Genomic DNA, 16,110 nt, shown 5'->3' on the forward strand with positions numbered 1-16,110 from the left:
CCATAGGAGGGCTTGAAAAGTTCTGACACATTCCTCGGATCTAGAAGGACGTATGCATGTGTAGTGCTGTACACGTGCCCAAGGAAGACCTGAGGAAGCAGGCCCTAAGCTCTCATCTCTGGCTAACTTAGGCTGTATATAAGCAGAAAGTGAAGGCTAACAGAGAGTTGCAAACTGCCTGCCTGACCATTGAAGGTGTGCCTGACATGCACACAGGGCTCCTTGGCAAAGACTGGGGACTGACTGGTTCCAAGCATTTAAGAAAATCTGTCCAATCACCATCAGACTGCTAAGCTAACCAAACAGTGATCACATATGATAAAAAATACATATTTTATAGAATTAGTTCAGGAAAGTCACTAAACAAACAAACAAACAAACAGTAACAACAACAACTAAAACAAACACTGGTTGGGAGTGTGTGTCTAATTGTCAGAATTGACACATTGTATTATTTTAAATGTTCAGCTTTCAACAAAAAATTATGAAACAGAAAAAGAAACAAGAAAGTATGACCCACATATAGGGAAAAAAAGCAGCCAAAAGAAATTGTCACTGAGGAAGCCCAGACACTGGAATTACTAGACAGATACTTTAAATTAATTATTTTAAGTGTTCAAAGAAGTAAAGGAAACCATGTCTATAGAACTAAAGGAAAATATGAGAAGCATGTCTCACCAAATATAGTATGTCAGTAAAGAGAGAGAAATTATAAAAAACAACAAAATAGAAATTATGGACTTCAAAAATACAACAACTGAAATAAAAAATTCACTAAAATGGCTGGTCGTGGTGGCTCATGCCTGTAATTCCAGCACTTTAGTAGGCTTAGGTGGGAGGATGGCTTGAGGCTAGGAATTCAAGACCAATCTGGGAAACATAACACAATCCTGTCTCTACAAAAATTAAAAAATTAGCCGGGCATGGCAGCATGTGCCTATAGTTCTAGATGCTTTGAAAGCTGAGGTGGGAGGATCACTTGAGCCCAAGAAGTCAAGGTTACAGTGAGCTATAATGGGCCACTACACTCTAGCCTGGGTGACAGAGTGAGATCCTATCTCTTAAAAAAAATTTTTTTGGAGTGTCATGGCAGTTCTTCTAGAGACCATTTTAGGCGATGTTGTCATTTACTTGTACACTGAGGATTGGCTATGCGCCTACTTGAATTTCTTGAAGTTGTGCAATATAAAATACTACAATTATTGCTTTATTCACAATTTACAGAGGGATTTTATCATACAAATTGGAGATCCTACAGGTACTGGCCGTGGAAGAAAGTCTATTTTTGGTCAAGTGTATGGTGATCAAGCCAGCTTTTTCGAGGCAGAAAAAGAGCCAAGAATTAAGCACAAAATGAAAGGCAAGGTGTCTGTGGTGAACAATGGCAGTGATCTCAGATCTCAACATGGATCTCAGTTTCTTATTACTACAGGAGAACAATCTAGATTACCTTGATAGTGCTCATATAGTATTTGGTGAGGTGACAGAAGGCATGGATGTAATTAAGAAAATTAATGGGACTTTTTTTGACAAGAACTTTGTACTATAACAAGATATCAGGATAAATCATAGTGACTTTAGATGATCCATCAGATGACCCCCTGATTTATTAATTCCTGATTGATCACCAGAACCCATGAAGGAACAAGTGGTCGAATAGGAGCAGATGAGGAAATTAATGATTTCAAAGGAAGATTAGCTGAAGTAATAGAAGAAATAAAGGCAGAAAAAGAAGCTAAAACTCAAGCTACTCTTTTAGGAATGGTGGAAGACCTACCTGATGCAGATATTAAACCTCCAGAAAATATGCTGTTTGTTTGTAAATTGAATCCAGTGACCATAGATGAGGATCTGGAAATAACAGTCTCAAGATTTAGGCCAATAAGAAGCTGTGAAGTTATCTGAGATTGGAAGACAGGAGAGTCCCTCTGTTATGCTCTTTTTGAATTTGAAAAGGAAGAAGACTATCAGAAAGCATTCTTCAAAATGGACAATGTTTCATTTTCACTGTAGTTAGAAAAAAAAAAAAAATGGACAATGTACTTACAGATGACAGAAGAATACATGTGGATTTTAGCCAGTCTGTTGCAAAAGTTAAATGGAAAGGAAGAGGTGCAAAATACACTAAGAGTAATTTCAAGGAGTATAAAAAGGAACAGGATAAACCACCTAATTTGGTTCTGAAAGATAAAGTAAAGCCCAAACAGGATGCAAAATATGATCTTATACTAGATGAGCAGGCAGAAGGCTCAAAATCAAGTCACTTACACACAAGTAAAAAACACAAGAAGAACCCATCACTGCACTGAAGAAAAAGGAGATGAGGACTACATGCCAATCAAAAATACTAATCAGGATATCTATTGGGAAATGAGGTTTGGTCACTATGAAGAAGAAGAAAGCCATTGGGAGAAACAAAAGAGTGAAAAGAGAGACCAATTTCAGAACGAAAGTAGTAGCCGATCTTGAGAATGGGATGGCCATTATAGTAACAGTCACAAATCCAAATACCCAACAGATCCTCATGAAAGAGAAAGCAGTAAAAAGAGAGACCAAAGCAGAAGTCCAAAGAAATCCAAAGAGAAAGAAAAATATAAGTACAGATGAAAGATAAGGGGCAGAAATGAGTGGCTAACATACTCACTCTTGTCTGACTTAAGAGTAACAGGAGGCAGGGCACGGTGGCTCATGCCTGTAATCCTAGCACTCTGGGAGGCGGAGGCAGGAGGATCACTTGAGCTCAGGAGTTCGAGACCAGCCTGAGCAAGAGCGAGACACCATCTCTACTAAAAATAGAAAGAAATTAATAGGTCAACTAAAAATATATAGAAAAAATTAGCCGGGCATGGTGGCGCATGCCTGTAGTCCCAGCTACTTGGGAGGCTGAGGCAGGAGGATCGCTTGAGCCCAGGAGTTGGAGGTTGCTGTGAGCGAGGCTGATGCCACAGCACTCTAGCCCGGGTGACAGAGTGAGACTCTGTCTCAAAAAAACATAAAAAATAAAAAACATAAGAGTACCAGGAAAACAGATGTTCAGATTTTGTGTCAAAACAGTTAATTTTTTGCTTGTTATTTTTTTCATGCTAGGATCATGGCCCTTTGGGATTAATAGTGATAAGGCACTGAAAGATAAGGTACTTATAGTGATAAGGCACTTATATAAGGCACTGAAAGATAAATTGGACATTTTCTTTGTATACATTTTTAACACTAATTTTATTATTATATATAAATGGTAGTCTCTTCATTTTTTTTTTTTTGAGACAGAGTCTCGCTTTGTTGCCCAGGCTAGAGTGAGTGCCATGGCATCAGCCTAGCTCACAGCAACCTCAAACTAACTCCTGGGCTCAAGCAATCCTCCTGCCTCAGCCTCCCGAGTAGCTGGGACTACAGGCATGCACCACCATGCCCGGCTAATGTTTTCTATATATATTAGTTGGCCAATTAATTTGTTTCCATTTATAGTAGAGACGGGGTCTCACTCTTGCTCAGGGTGGTTTTGAACTCCTGACCTTGAGCAATCCGCCCGCCTCGGCCTCCCAGAGTGCTAGGATTACAGGCGTGAGCCACCGAGCCCGGCCTAGTCTCTTCATTTTTAAAGTCACATTTTCACTTTTTTTTTTTTTTTTTTTTGAGACAGAGTCTCGCTTTGTTGTCCAGGCTAGAGTGAATGCCGTGGCGTCAGCCTAGCTCACAGCAACCTCAAACTCCTGGGCTCAAGCGATCCTACTGCCTCAGCCTCCCGAGTAGCTGGGACTACAGGCATGCGCCACCATGCCCGGCTAATTTTTTATATATATATCAGTTGGCCAATTAATTTCTTTGTATTTATAGTAGAGACGGGGTCTCACTCTTGCTCAGGCTGGTTTTGAACTCCTGACCTCGAGCAATCTGCCCGCCTCGGCCTCCCAGAGAGCTAGGATTACAGGCGTGGGCCACCGCGTCCGGCCTCATTTTCACTTTTTTAATGAAATATGTCATACTACAAAAATATGTAAACATGTATATATAAGATATAAAGAATAATAAATTCAATATTAATATAAATATGTGTACCCATCCAAAAAAAATATTTCACTAGAAAGGTTCAACAGGAAATTTGGGCTGTCAGAAGAAAGCATCAGCAAACTTTGAGATTCGTCAATTGAGATTATCCAGTCTGAGAAACAGAAAGAAAAAGAAGAAAAATAGAGCTTCAGAGATCTGTGAGACACCATCAAGCACACCAACATTTGCATAATGGGAGTTGCACAAGGAGAGGAGAGGGAAAAGGAAAGAATAGTTGAAGAAATACTGGCTGAAGGCTGGGTGCAGTGGCTCATGCCTGTAATCCTAGCACTCTGGGAGGCCGAGGTGGGAGGATTGCTCAAGGTCAGGAGTGTGAAACCAGCCTGAGCGAGACCCCGTCTCTAGTAAAAGTAGAAAAAAATTAATTGACCAACTAAAAATATATATACAAAAAATTAGCCAGGCATGGTGGCACATGCCTGTAGTCCTAGCTACTTGGGAGGCTGAGGCAGTAGGATCGCTTGAGCCCAGGAGTTTGAGGTTGCTGTGAGCTAGGCTGATGCGAAGGCACTCACTCTAGCCTGGGCAACAAAGTGAGACTCTGTCTCAAAAAAAAAAAAAAAAAAAAGAAAGAAAGAAATACTGGCTGAAAACTCCCCAAGTTTGATGAAAAACGTTAACCTAAATGTCCAAAAAGCTCAAAATCTATGTAAGTAGATAGGGAAGTGCAAATATGCTAAATACAACCTGAATAAGTAGGAAACTATACCCAGAAGATGAGATACTAAAAACAGGAACGCTTGATCAATATCTGTGACCACACACAACTAGGTAAAAAGAGTGTTTAAGTTATAGTCATGCACAATAATCATGTAGAAAGAGGGTTTGACAGTGGGTTCCAAGATGAGAATAAATAAGCTTTCCCAAAGGGAGAGCTAAACGGGCAAACTCTATCCCTGATTTCCTGGGAGATTAAAATTTTAGATGGATCTACTAATTACAAAACCTCAAACATGCTACAGGTGACAACATGGGATTAATTTTTAAAAAGTGAATACTACCCCTTCCTGAAAGCAGGTAAACACATGATAAACACCCAATTCATATAGTAGTTACCTCTCAGGATAGGCAGGCAAGGAATGTGATTATAGCTGTATCTGTAATTCTTCTTGATTAACAAAAAGAAAGCAAGGTGGGTTGGTTTGAAGCAAGGAAGGCAAAATTTTGGGATTAAGTAGGATCAGGTGGTAGATACAGAGATTTTTGCTTATTATCATCTATAAATTTTTCTGTAGTGGAAACATTTCATAATTTTAGAAATTATTTTAAAAATTAAAAATAAAACAAGGGGAATACTTTCTATATCCAGAAGGCAACAAAATATTTCTTAATGATTTAGCAAATTATTTAAAGTTGTTTCAAGTAATCAATATGTCAAAACACATGCCATCAATTTAAAAAGATGCACCATTTTACTGGAAAAGTCAGGTTATAAAAACTTGAAAACAGTGGAAAAAGATAGGGACTTTAAAAATCGAGTGAGTTTAACAATAAAAAGATAAAATGTTCTGATGGCTCAGGTTTTACAAAACTTGGGAGAAGAAAAATCAGGTCCTAAGACCTTTCTGATCATCTTCTTCCAATTTAAGGTTTGGTCTGATTACTATAACACTAAGAAAGTGCTAGTAAAGTAAAACTCTATGAAGGTAAAAGAACAAACAGAGAAGAAATTAAACCCATCATGAAAATGTTTTAACATAAGTTTAAATATATATTTTATAATTAATGTTATTTGTATATTTTGTCTACCATTTAAAGTGTTTCAGGCCAGGTGTGGTGGCTCACGCCTGTAATCCTAGCATTCTGGGAGGCCAAGGTGGGCAGATCACTCAAGGTCAGGACTTCGAGACCAGCCTGAGCAAGAATGAGACCCTGTCTCTACTAAAAAAAATAGAAAGAAATTAATTGGCCAACTAAACATATATAAAAAAAATTAGCCCGACATGGTGGCACATGCCTGTAGTCCCAGCTACCTGGGAGGCTGAGGCAGGAGGTCACTTGGGCCCAGGAGTTTGAGGTTGCTGTGAGCTAGGCTGACACCAGGGCACTCTAGCCTGGGCAACAGAGTGAGACCCTGTCTCAAAATAAATAAATAAATAAAAATAAAATGTTTCGGATCCTTTTGTAGTTCACAAATGTGATGACTGGGCTTTCACACTCATGTGTGAGTTGTGCCTCCCTCAAACCTCGTTACAATGTCAGCACATTACCCATCTGACATGAGAACAAAGAAAAAAAACAAGGTGACATGTTCAAAATATCAGTCCTAATAAATTAATAATTATAAATTAAAATGTTTACAGCAATTTAACTTAGCTTGTAATTATTGGCAAATGTTAGAAAAATAACCTTCAAAATTATACTTATTAGGTATGCTTAATAAATTTAAGCATTAAAGTGTAAATAGTTGTAAGTGTTCCTTTCTCCACACAAAAATCCCTTGAATGTTAAAGAACCAAACCAAGAGGTGGTATAAGGAATAGGACAAGGTGAAAGACAAGAGGGAAGGGTATCTAAAGTGACTTCCAGGTTTTTGGCTAGGACAAATGGGTGGAGAGGTCAGTGTCATTTACCAAGACAGAGAAAACTTTTAGGTGCAAGATGAAGAGTTCAGTACTGTATATACTGAGTTTGGCATACCTATAATATTAAGTAGAAATGCTTAGAAGGTAGATGAAAATATGAGTCAAGTTCAAAAGGGAGGCCTGGATAAGAATTAGAGGTCTCCAAGGTGGTAGCTGAAGTTATGAATGGGATCAAGAAAGCAAAGTGCAGCCAGGTATGGTAGCTCATGCCTGTAATTCCAGCACTTTGAGAGGATCACTTGAGGCCAGGAGTTCAAGACCAGCCTAAGCAATACAGTCTCCCAAAAAAAAAAAATTAGCTAGGCATGGAGGCATGTGCCTATAGTCTCAGCTACTTGGGAGGCTGAGCTAGGAAGATCACTTGAGCCCAGGAATTTGAGGCTACAGTAAGCTATGATTGCACCACTCACTCTAGCCTGGGTGGGTGACAGAGCAAGACCCTATCTCCAAAAAGAAAAAAAAAAAAAAAGAAGAAGAAAGCAAAGCACACAGTACCAAGAGTTGGGAACCACCAACAGAGCCCTGGGAAGATTCTGAAAACTTGGACTAAGTGCACTGGATGAGAATGGATTCAAATCCTCATAGGACTAAGTTTTGTTGCACTATACAGTAAAATAGCTCAGTCAATAGCTCAGGAAGTTTTAGTTACATAATCATCTTCACTTTAACTAATTTGATTCTTAATTAACCCCCTTTCTGCCACCCCTTCATTTATCAGAGGTAGATAGCAATCTCTGATCACTTTCAATCTATTTTTTCCTCTTACTGGTCAGTCACGGAATATTCCTAGCCATCAGTGACCCTGGCATTAGCCTGAGCTGTCCTACTGAAATAAAAAATATACCTAAATGGCACTGATCCCTGGTCAAGGCATGAAATATATAGATGAATAGTGTTACTTTTTTAACCAAGGGTCTGAAGAATTTTGTACCTAGTCTTGGTTGCAATTCCCCACCAGAGGGCTCTGCGATTGAAGCTGTTTACTTAGCAGAAACATGTTTACGTGATCAACAAAATAAAAAAATCCCAGTTGAGAGTACGTTTTGGGCTCTCTTATTCCAAAGTGTTCTGTGCACATATGAGTAGTTCCTGATTCAAGGGAGAATGTGTCCTGCTTTGGCTCTTATTTAGGGAGAAAATGTGAGCTTGAACCTGGCCTCTTCAGATCACTAGCTGAGGCAGCCTTTGGCTATGACGACACCTTTTACTCAGTGCTGTTTTTTTCATTTTTGGAGACAGGGCTATGTTGCTCAGGCTGGCCTTGAAAATGCTATTGTTATAGTGTATTGTTTTATTATAATAAACTGTAGATTTGTAATCACTCTTATCTGGGGTCTTGTGAGTCTTCTTTAGCAACCGAACCCTTTTAACTGCCATCATTAATGCACCCTCTAAAGGAAGACTAGGTTCTAGAACTTGGGGCTGCTTGGTGTGGTAGGAAAAGAAGAGGATGTGCAATTAGATAAAACCATAGTTATGGGTTTTTGCTAGTTGGTTTTAACATCTCTGATTCTTAGTTTTCTAGCCTAAAAAAACTGGGTTGATAATATCTATCTTCCAGGGCCCTGGGAGGATTAAATGGGAAAATGTATACATAGTTAAGCCTCTGGTATGTCAAATGCACTTAATAAAGTTAAGTATTATAATAACATAAGTGAATGTAAGTTGAAAAGCCCAAATAGAAAGGAAGAAAAAGAAATTTCAAAGACTAGGTTTTCACAAAGAAATAGACAATATTAGAAATGCAATGACCAAGGAGAAATGGTAAATGGGAATTATAAGAAATAAGTACCTGGAGAGGGGCTGTCTGGCCAGAAACAGAACTTCTCATGGGCAGTACACAAAGCTTTCTTCAGCTCAGCACATCGTTCTTGATCTGAAATTCACATAGGTAGCAATGCCTTAAAAAACACTATATAGATTCAAAATCCAATGAATGGCCAACAGCCTTTAAAAGTAAAGATTTAACTAGAAATAAACATAACTAAGAGAATTTAAAAATACATGAAAATATTAGCAACTACATCATCTTAATATTTTCCACATGTTCTAAATTGAGATTCTACGATCAACAAAGGAGATATCATATATCTTATAAGGCAGGGCATTCCAAAGCGTAAGCCTTTATAAAAGACCTTTGGATCGCTTTGCCTAAAAATGTAAATTTTGGAACAATAAAGTAAATACGCTGCTGTTAGTTATCTAGAATACACAAAGTCAAGTCCATTCTAAAGTAGCTAGCGTAATTAAAAAAAAAAGTAATGATTGGAGCTAATTAGTATGAAGGCGATCACAAATTCACCTTGTTATATGTAGTAGTACACAGACTTTGATTAAACAGAAGTGATTGTTTTTTTCAGAGAAACTAGGATAGTATATCTTTAGAGAAAAATGTTATTTGTACCTTATACTTACATCTGTCAAAGTCAAAAGCTGGTTGTAAAGTGGCACAGAGAAAAGCTTGACAGCTGGAGCACTTGAGCATATCACATTCAACTGTGACCCAGCCATATTTTGCACAGACAAGTGGAGACAGCTCAGGGGGCTTACCTGCCCATTTCAAAGAGTATTCATGTTAAGAAAAACAACACTGTAAGTATATTAAAATGAATAAGACAGAAATTAAAACTTTAACTCATTCTTAATGTATACAGGAATAAACAGGCAAAATTAAGAGTACAAGCAGTAAAAAAAAAAAGTGGTCAAGACTATTTTTAAAGCCCAGGCACATACTTCACAGAATGATGAAGGTCATTTGAGTAATAGTAGATGGAAAAAAGTTATTAACTTTTTCTCATAAAAGTTCTATGTATTTTTTAGATATATGTAAATACACACACACACATTTTTAAGAAACAGGGTCTTGCTCTGTTGCCCAGGCTACAGTGCAGTGGTGTGATCATAGCTCACTATAACATTGAACTCCTGGGCTCAAGCAATCCTCTTACCTCAGCCTCCCAAGTAATTGGATCTATAGGGGTGCCACCAACATGCTTGGCTAATTTTAAAAATTATATTATTTATTATTTGAAGAGGTGAGGTCTGTGTTGCATAGACTGGTCTTGAACTCCTGACCTCAAGCAATCCTCCTGCCTGGGCCTCCCAAAGTGCTGGTATTACAGGCATGAGCCACCACACCCAGCTGTTTCATATGTTTAAAATGTTTATTATTGGTTGTGGGGTAGAATATAGAAGCCATTCACTTTCACTTAATCTGAAATACTAGGAACTTAGAGACACTAGTGAAAGCACTTAAGCATATGCCTAAGCAATCAGGGATGGTCAAAGTCAAAATAGGCAGAAATATTTTCTGCCACTAATCTGTGCTCTATTTTTTTTTTTTTTTTTTTGAGACACTTTTCCTCTGTTGCCCCAGCTACGTTGCAGTCATCATAGTTCACTACAACCTCAAACTCCTGGGCTCAAGCAATCCTCCCACCTCAGCCTCCCAGAGTGCTACGATTACAGATGTGAGCCACCACATCCGACCTCTCCTATTTTTTAATCTCATTATCCTAGATGCTGAATATGCTTTCCTACTATACTACATCTATTTTTACTTTCCAAAGAATAAAGACAGCAAAATTAGTAATACTCTTCATTAACCTCCCTGTAATTTGATTGTTTATACTAATGTGTGTCTATTAGTATATGTGTTTCAAATACTAAAAACATCTAATATGTATATAGTTGGGAAAGTGTCCTGAAATATTCACTGATCCTTAATATTCAACACTCAGCTTTTTATATTTTACCTAACAAGCCCCTAGTTTACAGAGCACAGGGGAAAAAAAGGTTAAACATGAAAGATGATACAGGAAAGTTCTATATTTTTATAAGGAATATGGGAACTTAGAAAACATTCCATATCAGCAAAAAAACAATGAACACTGGCTGGGTGTGGTGGCTCACGCCTATAATCCAAAGCAGGAGGATTGCTTGAGCACAGGAGTTTGAGACCAGCCTGAGCAAGAATGAGACCCCCATCTCTACCAAAAATAGAAAAATCAGCCAGGTGTCAGTGGCATGCACCTGTAGTCCCAGATACTTGGGAGGCTGAGGCAGGAAGATCGCTTGGACCCAGGAGTTTGAGGTTGCTATGAGCTAGGCTGATGTCACAGCACTCTACTCAGGAAAACAGAGTGAGACTTTGACTCAAAAAAAAAAAAAAGAATGAAGGCTGGAAGACAAAATTTATATATAAATGTTAAAGGAACAGGGATTATCTACAACAAAAGTAACAAAATCACTTAACTAGTTTAAGTTAAATAAATTATCACATCCAAAATGGTGATCAATTTGTAGCCAATGAGAACAAAGGAAAATGGATCTAAATACTATATCAATATCAGGATTTAATGCAAGGAACAACAGTAGAAAGATGGTTAAAATATCTTCTCCTTCCTGAGCAATTCAGTCTTAAAAGTCATCAGGTGGTAAACAAGGAGGATGTCTGAGCCAGTGGGATGGGGAGAGGCAGCTCAGTACAGGTGTCAGAACCCAAGTGGCATATAAAGGGCATTCACATAGGATGGCCTAGTGTGGTATGTGCTAAGGCCTGAATGGGGTGAAGAGGGATTCATGGAGGGAAGGAGATGGTAGGATAGCAGAAATGGGAGATTGATCAAAGAAGCAAATACATTAAGGATAACAGTAATTAGGCTTCACAATGCTGAATAAGGAAGAGATAAATGGAAAGAGACAAAACTAGAATGAATTCTGTGGTGTAGAACTGGAATTAGAGATGGCAGCAGGAACTCTATAGTTTTTAAAAATATAGAGACAGACTATGCATGGTGGCTCATGCCTGCAATGCTAGCACTTTGTGAAGCCAAGGCAGGAGGACTGGAGCCAGGGAGTTCAAGATGAACCGGAGCAACATAGCAAGACCCCATCTCTACAAAAAATTTAAAAATCAGCTGGGCATTGTGGCCTGCACCTGTAGTCTTAGCTACTCAGGAGGCTGAGGCAGGAGGATGGAACCTGAGGTTGCAGTGAGCTATTATGAGGCCATTGCACTCTAGCCTGGGCAACAGAGTGAGACTGTCTCAATAAAAAAAAAAAAAGTGCAATCTCTTTAAAAAATAGATAAAACTCTTGAACTCATATATTGTACTAGGTATGTCTGTAAATAAACTTATGAATGCTTAGTACCTCTTCTCTAAAATATGCAATGTGATCACTGGCATGTGCTTATTTTTTTTGGTTGGTTAATATTCCAGCATTAGTCTCTTGATCAAAAAATGTGTGTGATTTAGCTTGTTTCATGGTCTTAAATTCTGATATCTTTGATTCCTAGGTCAGGACTTTGTTAATAGTTTTGTTGTAAAAGAGAAATGCATACTGTAGAAATCTGTCTGGATTATAGGGGAAAAAAAATAAATGCAAACTTGGGAAAAAAAAACAGCTGGAACTACTAAAGACTTCTGTAAAAACAAAGTGATATAGTCAGCTCTTAAGGTGGCTTTAATGATCCCTGCTTTCTGGTATTCATGCCCTTGTATAATCTCCTCCTCTTAAGTGTGGGCTGGCCTAGTGACTTGCTTCTAATGAATAAAATATGACAAAAGTGATGGGATGTCACTTCTGAGATTAGGTTACAAAATGAGTCTGGCTTCCATCTTGCTCTCTTGCCTGCTGACTCTGATGGAAGCCAGCTGCCAAGTTGTGAACTGTCTCTATAGAGAGGCCCATGGAGCAAGGAATCAAGGGAGGTCCCTGGCCAACTGAAGCCCCCAATAGCCACAAGGAAATGAATCCTGCCAACAATTACATGACTGAGCTTGGAATTAGATCCTTTCCTAGTTGAGTCTTGAAATGACAGTGCTTCTGGCCAACCTTGATTGCAGCCTGTGAGATACCCTGAGCCAGAGGACTCAGCTAAGCTATCCCTGGATTCCAGAGCCACAGAAATTGTGAGATAATAAATGTTTGCTGTTTAAATCCACTAAATTTTAGGGCAATTTGTTATGTAATAATAGATAACTAACACACAAAGGAAAATCTAGAAAGAGACAGTATAGTAGTATAGTCTCAAAAAACATCAGGCTATAATTCTAGATCTGCCATTTGCTAACATGTTGATCTTAAGCAAGTCATATAACATACCTAAAACCGTTTCCTCTTCTGTAAAACAAATATAATCATAATAATACCTATTTTCATAGATAAAGATTAAATGTGGTAATATATATGAAAACATACTACATACTAATATAAGCTATTATTTCTTCTCTCAGGCTCTTTTTTCTTCTGTAAAAAGAAAAGTTTAGATAATCTCAAATTCTCTTTGAGGATAACATATTATGATGCTGATTTTCCTGTAAAATTTTTTACCAAGATTGATTCTTTTTATTTTTTTTTTATTTATTTATTTTGAGACAGAGTCTCACTTTGTTGCCTAGGCTAGAGTGAGTGCCATGGCGTCAGCCTTGCTCACAGCAACCTCAATCTCCTGGGCTCAAGCAATCCTCCTGCCTCAGCCTCCCAAGTAGCTGGGACTACAGGCATGCGCCACCATGCCTGGCCAATTTTTTGTATATATATTTTTTAGTTGGTCAATTAATTTCTTTCTATTTTTGGTAGAGACGGGGTCTTGCTCAGGCTGGTTTCGAACTCCTGACCTTGAGCAATCCGCCTGCCTCGGCCTCCCAAAGTGCTAAGATTACAGGCGTGAGCCACCGCGCCCGGCCCCAAGATTGATTCTTAAACTTAAAACATCAGAGCAAGGTGTAATATTGTGGAAGAGTAACAATCACAGGAGCATGTAGAAAGTGCAACTCACGTGCACTAGAAAAGGATATCGAGAATGTTTCCACTCTGCTAAAGAAGGCTTCTTTGCTTGTAGATTCCAATGGAGGTTGTTCTGCTTGGGGTGATCCATTAACAGACTGAGATGTGGCAGATGTATTCTTCCTAATATAAACGGCAAAACTGTTGGTAATCCTTTTATGGTACCACTCAGCTTAAATGTTTTGTATCTAGCTTCTTTACACATTATCAATCACACTGGATTTTAAGCTTCCTAAAAATCGTTTTCGTCATGTCATTCCTCTGCTTAATATTTTCAATGGTTTCATAATACTTACTAAATAAAACCCCAATTCATCAGTTCTGCATTCAAAACTTTTTACAGTTTGGCCATACCTGAATTTCAATCAATTACTATCTCCACAGTGCTCTCCTAATATTGGCAAAATATTCTACTAGTTCACCCACTGTTCTCCGATAGTATTTTGCATAACTTTAGTAAGCACAAAGTAAGACTTTGTTTATGCTTTATATAATTTGAACCTCTTCACAAATTTAACTTTTTTTTTTTTTTTTTTGAGACAGAGTCTCGCTTTGTTGCCTGGGCTAGAGTGAGTGCTGTGGTGTCAGCCTAGCTCACAGCAACCTAAAACTCCTGGGCTCAAGCAATCCTGCTGCCTCAGCCTCCTGAGTAGCTGGGACTACAGGCATGCGCCACCATGCCCGGCTAATTTTTTCTATATATTTTTAGTTGTCCAGCTAATTTCTTTTTTTTTGGAGACAGAGTCTCACTTTGTTGCCCAGGCTAGAGTGCCGTGGCATCAGCCTAGCTCACAGCAACCTCAAACTCCTGGGCTCAAGCAATCCTGCTGCCTCAGCTTCCCGAGTAGCTGGGGACTACAGGCATGCACCACCATGCCTGGCTAATTTTTTTCTATGTATATTAGTTGGACATTAATTTCTTTCTATTTTTATAGCAGAGACAGCATCTCATTCTTGCTCAGGCTGGTTTTGAACTCCTAACCTCGAGCAATCCGCCAGCCTCGGCCTCAGCCTCCCAGAGTGCTAGGATCACAGGCGTGAGCCACCGGGCCCAAATCTAACTTTTATTAGCAGAAAAAACAATTTTGATATTTCTACCTGGATAGACCCTTGATACTATTACTGAGAAACTACCGACAAAATTCAAGTCAAGGTAAGTATATTTCGGAGATTCCATGAAAAAAAATTGAGAGAAAAAAAATCAGCAAAGCAATTATCTCATTTTCAGTGAAAGGCATTTCGACAGTGCCTAGGAGTGGGAGGGAGGAGTTGAAATTGCTGAAAGACAAAAGTTATTTTAATAAAAATAGGATTATACCAACAATTATGACTCTAAAGAAATAAATTTATTCTGAGAATCTTTCTCAGAGATTCACAAAGAGCCTTGGGGAAGTATGCCCTGGGAAAAAATTCAGAGGATCCATAAACTTGGATGGGAAAAAAAAGGACATTTATTACACTTTTCACTAGCCCTGAGATTTAGCATTTCCTTTGATTATGAATGAAGATTTAAAAAACTATAGTAAGGCAGGGCGCGGTGGCTCACCCCTGTAATCCTAGCACTCTGGGAGGCCGAGGGGGGTGGATTGCTTAAGGTCAGGAGTTCAAAAGCAGCCTGAGAAAGAGTGAGACCCCGTCTCTACTATAAATAGAAAGAAATTAATTGGCCAACTAATATATATAAAAAAAATCATCCGAGCATGGTGGCGCATGCCTGTAGCTACTTGGGAGGCTGACGCAGTAGGATCGCTTGAGCCCAGGAGTTTGAGGTTGCTGTGGGCTACGCTGACGCCACGGCACTCACTCTAGTCTGAGCAACAAAGCTAGACTCTGTCTCAGGAAAAAACAAACAAACTATAGTAGTATTAGTAGTACCTGTAACTTTGTCATCAATGGAAATAATTTTCTCACATTATGGTTGTTGCACATGTTTTGAAATAATGTTTATGTTCATCACTACTTCAAAATGATGGTTGATAACAGACATACCACTAGATATTATTAATATAAACTCTTTAATAAAAAGCACGTTACTGTATAACTTTTTCTTTAACTATCTTGATAACTACATTCCAACGTAATTGGTTCCCTTTATAATTCAACGTAATTCACTTTAAGGATTTAACAACACTACTCTGAAAGGGGGTTCACAAGCTTCATCAGACTACCGAAGAGGTTCACAGCACAAAAAAGGTTAAGAACCCTAACGAAGAGGAGTCAGGTGCGCTCAGTTAGTGGTCCTCTCATTTTCCTTCCAAAAATATATGCCCTATGGCAAAATTCCGTCCGTTGTGCGGAATCCAGTACGTCCAAGGGAAAACTCGAAGCCGACCAAGCTTAGTAACCTCAGTCTCTTTCAGATCCCAAGAAGCCATCCCCACCACCTAAGTCGCCAACAGAGGGGACCCCCAATCCCCGCTCCAGGCCTGTGTTCCCCAAGCCCTCTCCAGTCTTCCAGCACCGGAGCCAGGGTTGATTCGTGAACTCACGCGTCCACGCCTCCCTCTTCCGGAGCAATCCCCTCATCTATCAGCTGCCGGATTTTCTGGGGGGTCCCTTCTGGGGAGCGAACGACTGCACCCCAATTCCTTTCAACCCCCGCGGCAAACGCTTCTCCCTCACTGGGCGCCGCCATCTCGGTCCGTTGCCGAGTTGCTTCCCCCGC

The 16,110-nt window shown here is 39.1% G+C and overlaps 1 protein-coding gene, 1 non-coding gene and 1 pseudogene across 2 annotated transcripts in view; 2 read left to right on the plus strand and 1 right to left on the minus strand.

Annotated features, from left to right (window-relative positions):
- The window catches only part of ZC3HC1 (zinc finger C3HC-type containing 1), a 29,304-nt gene extending 13,194 nt beyond the window's left edge, over nucleotides 1-16,110 (minus strand). Inside the window, exons 1-4 of the mRNA XM_012789209.3 lie at nucleotides 15,935-16,110; nucleotides 13,457-13,568; nucleotides 9,069-9,219; nucleotides 8,446-8,529 (exon numbers count right to left, since the gene is read on the minus strand). Coding sequence (XP_012644663.1) covers nucleotides 8,446-8,529; nucleotides 9,069-9,219; nucleotides 13,457-13,568; nucleotides 15,935-16,080 — 493 coding nt within the window. The 5' untranslated portion in view covers nucleotides 16,081-16,110. The remainder of the gene's footprint in view (nucleotides 1-8,445; nucleotides 8,530-9,068; nucleotides 9,220-13,456; nucleotides 13,569-15,934) is intronic.
- LOC105884866 (peptidyl-prolyl cis-trans isomerase-like 4) lies at nucleotides 1,087-2,607 on the plus strand (annotated as a pseudogene).
- Nucleotides 6,185-6,288, plus strand: LOC142873225 (small nucleolar RNA U13). The gene has a single exon (XR_012921265.1). It is a non-coding gene; the product is annotated as a small nucleolar RNA U13 (small nucleolar RNA).

Source organism: Microcebus murinus, chromosome 9, assembly GCF_040939455.1.
Source record: "Microcebus murinus isolate Inina chromosome 9, M.murinus_Inina_mat1.0, whole genome shotgun sequence".
Taxonomy (NCBI): domain Eukaryota; kingdom Metazoa; phylum Chordata; class Mammalia; order Primates; family Cheirogaleidae; genus Microcebus; species Microcebus murinus.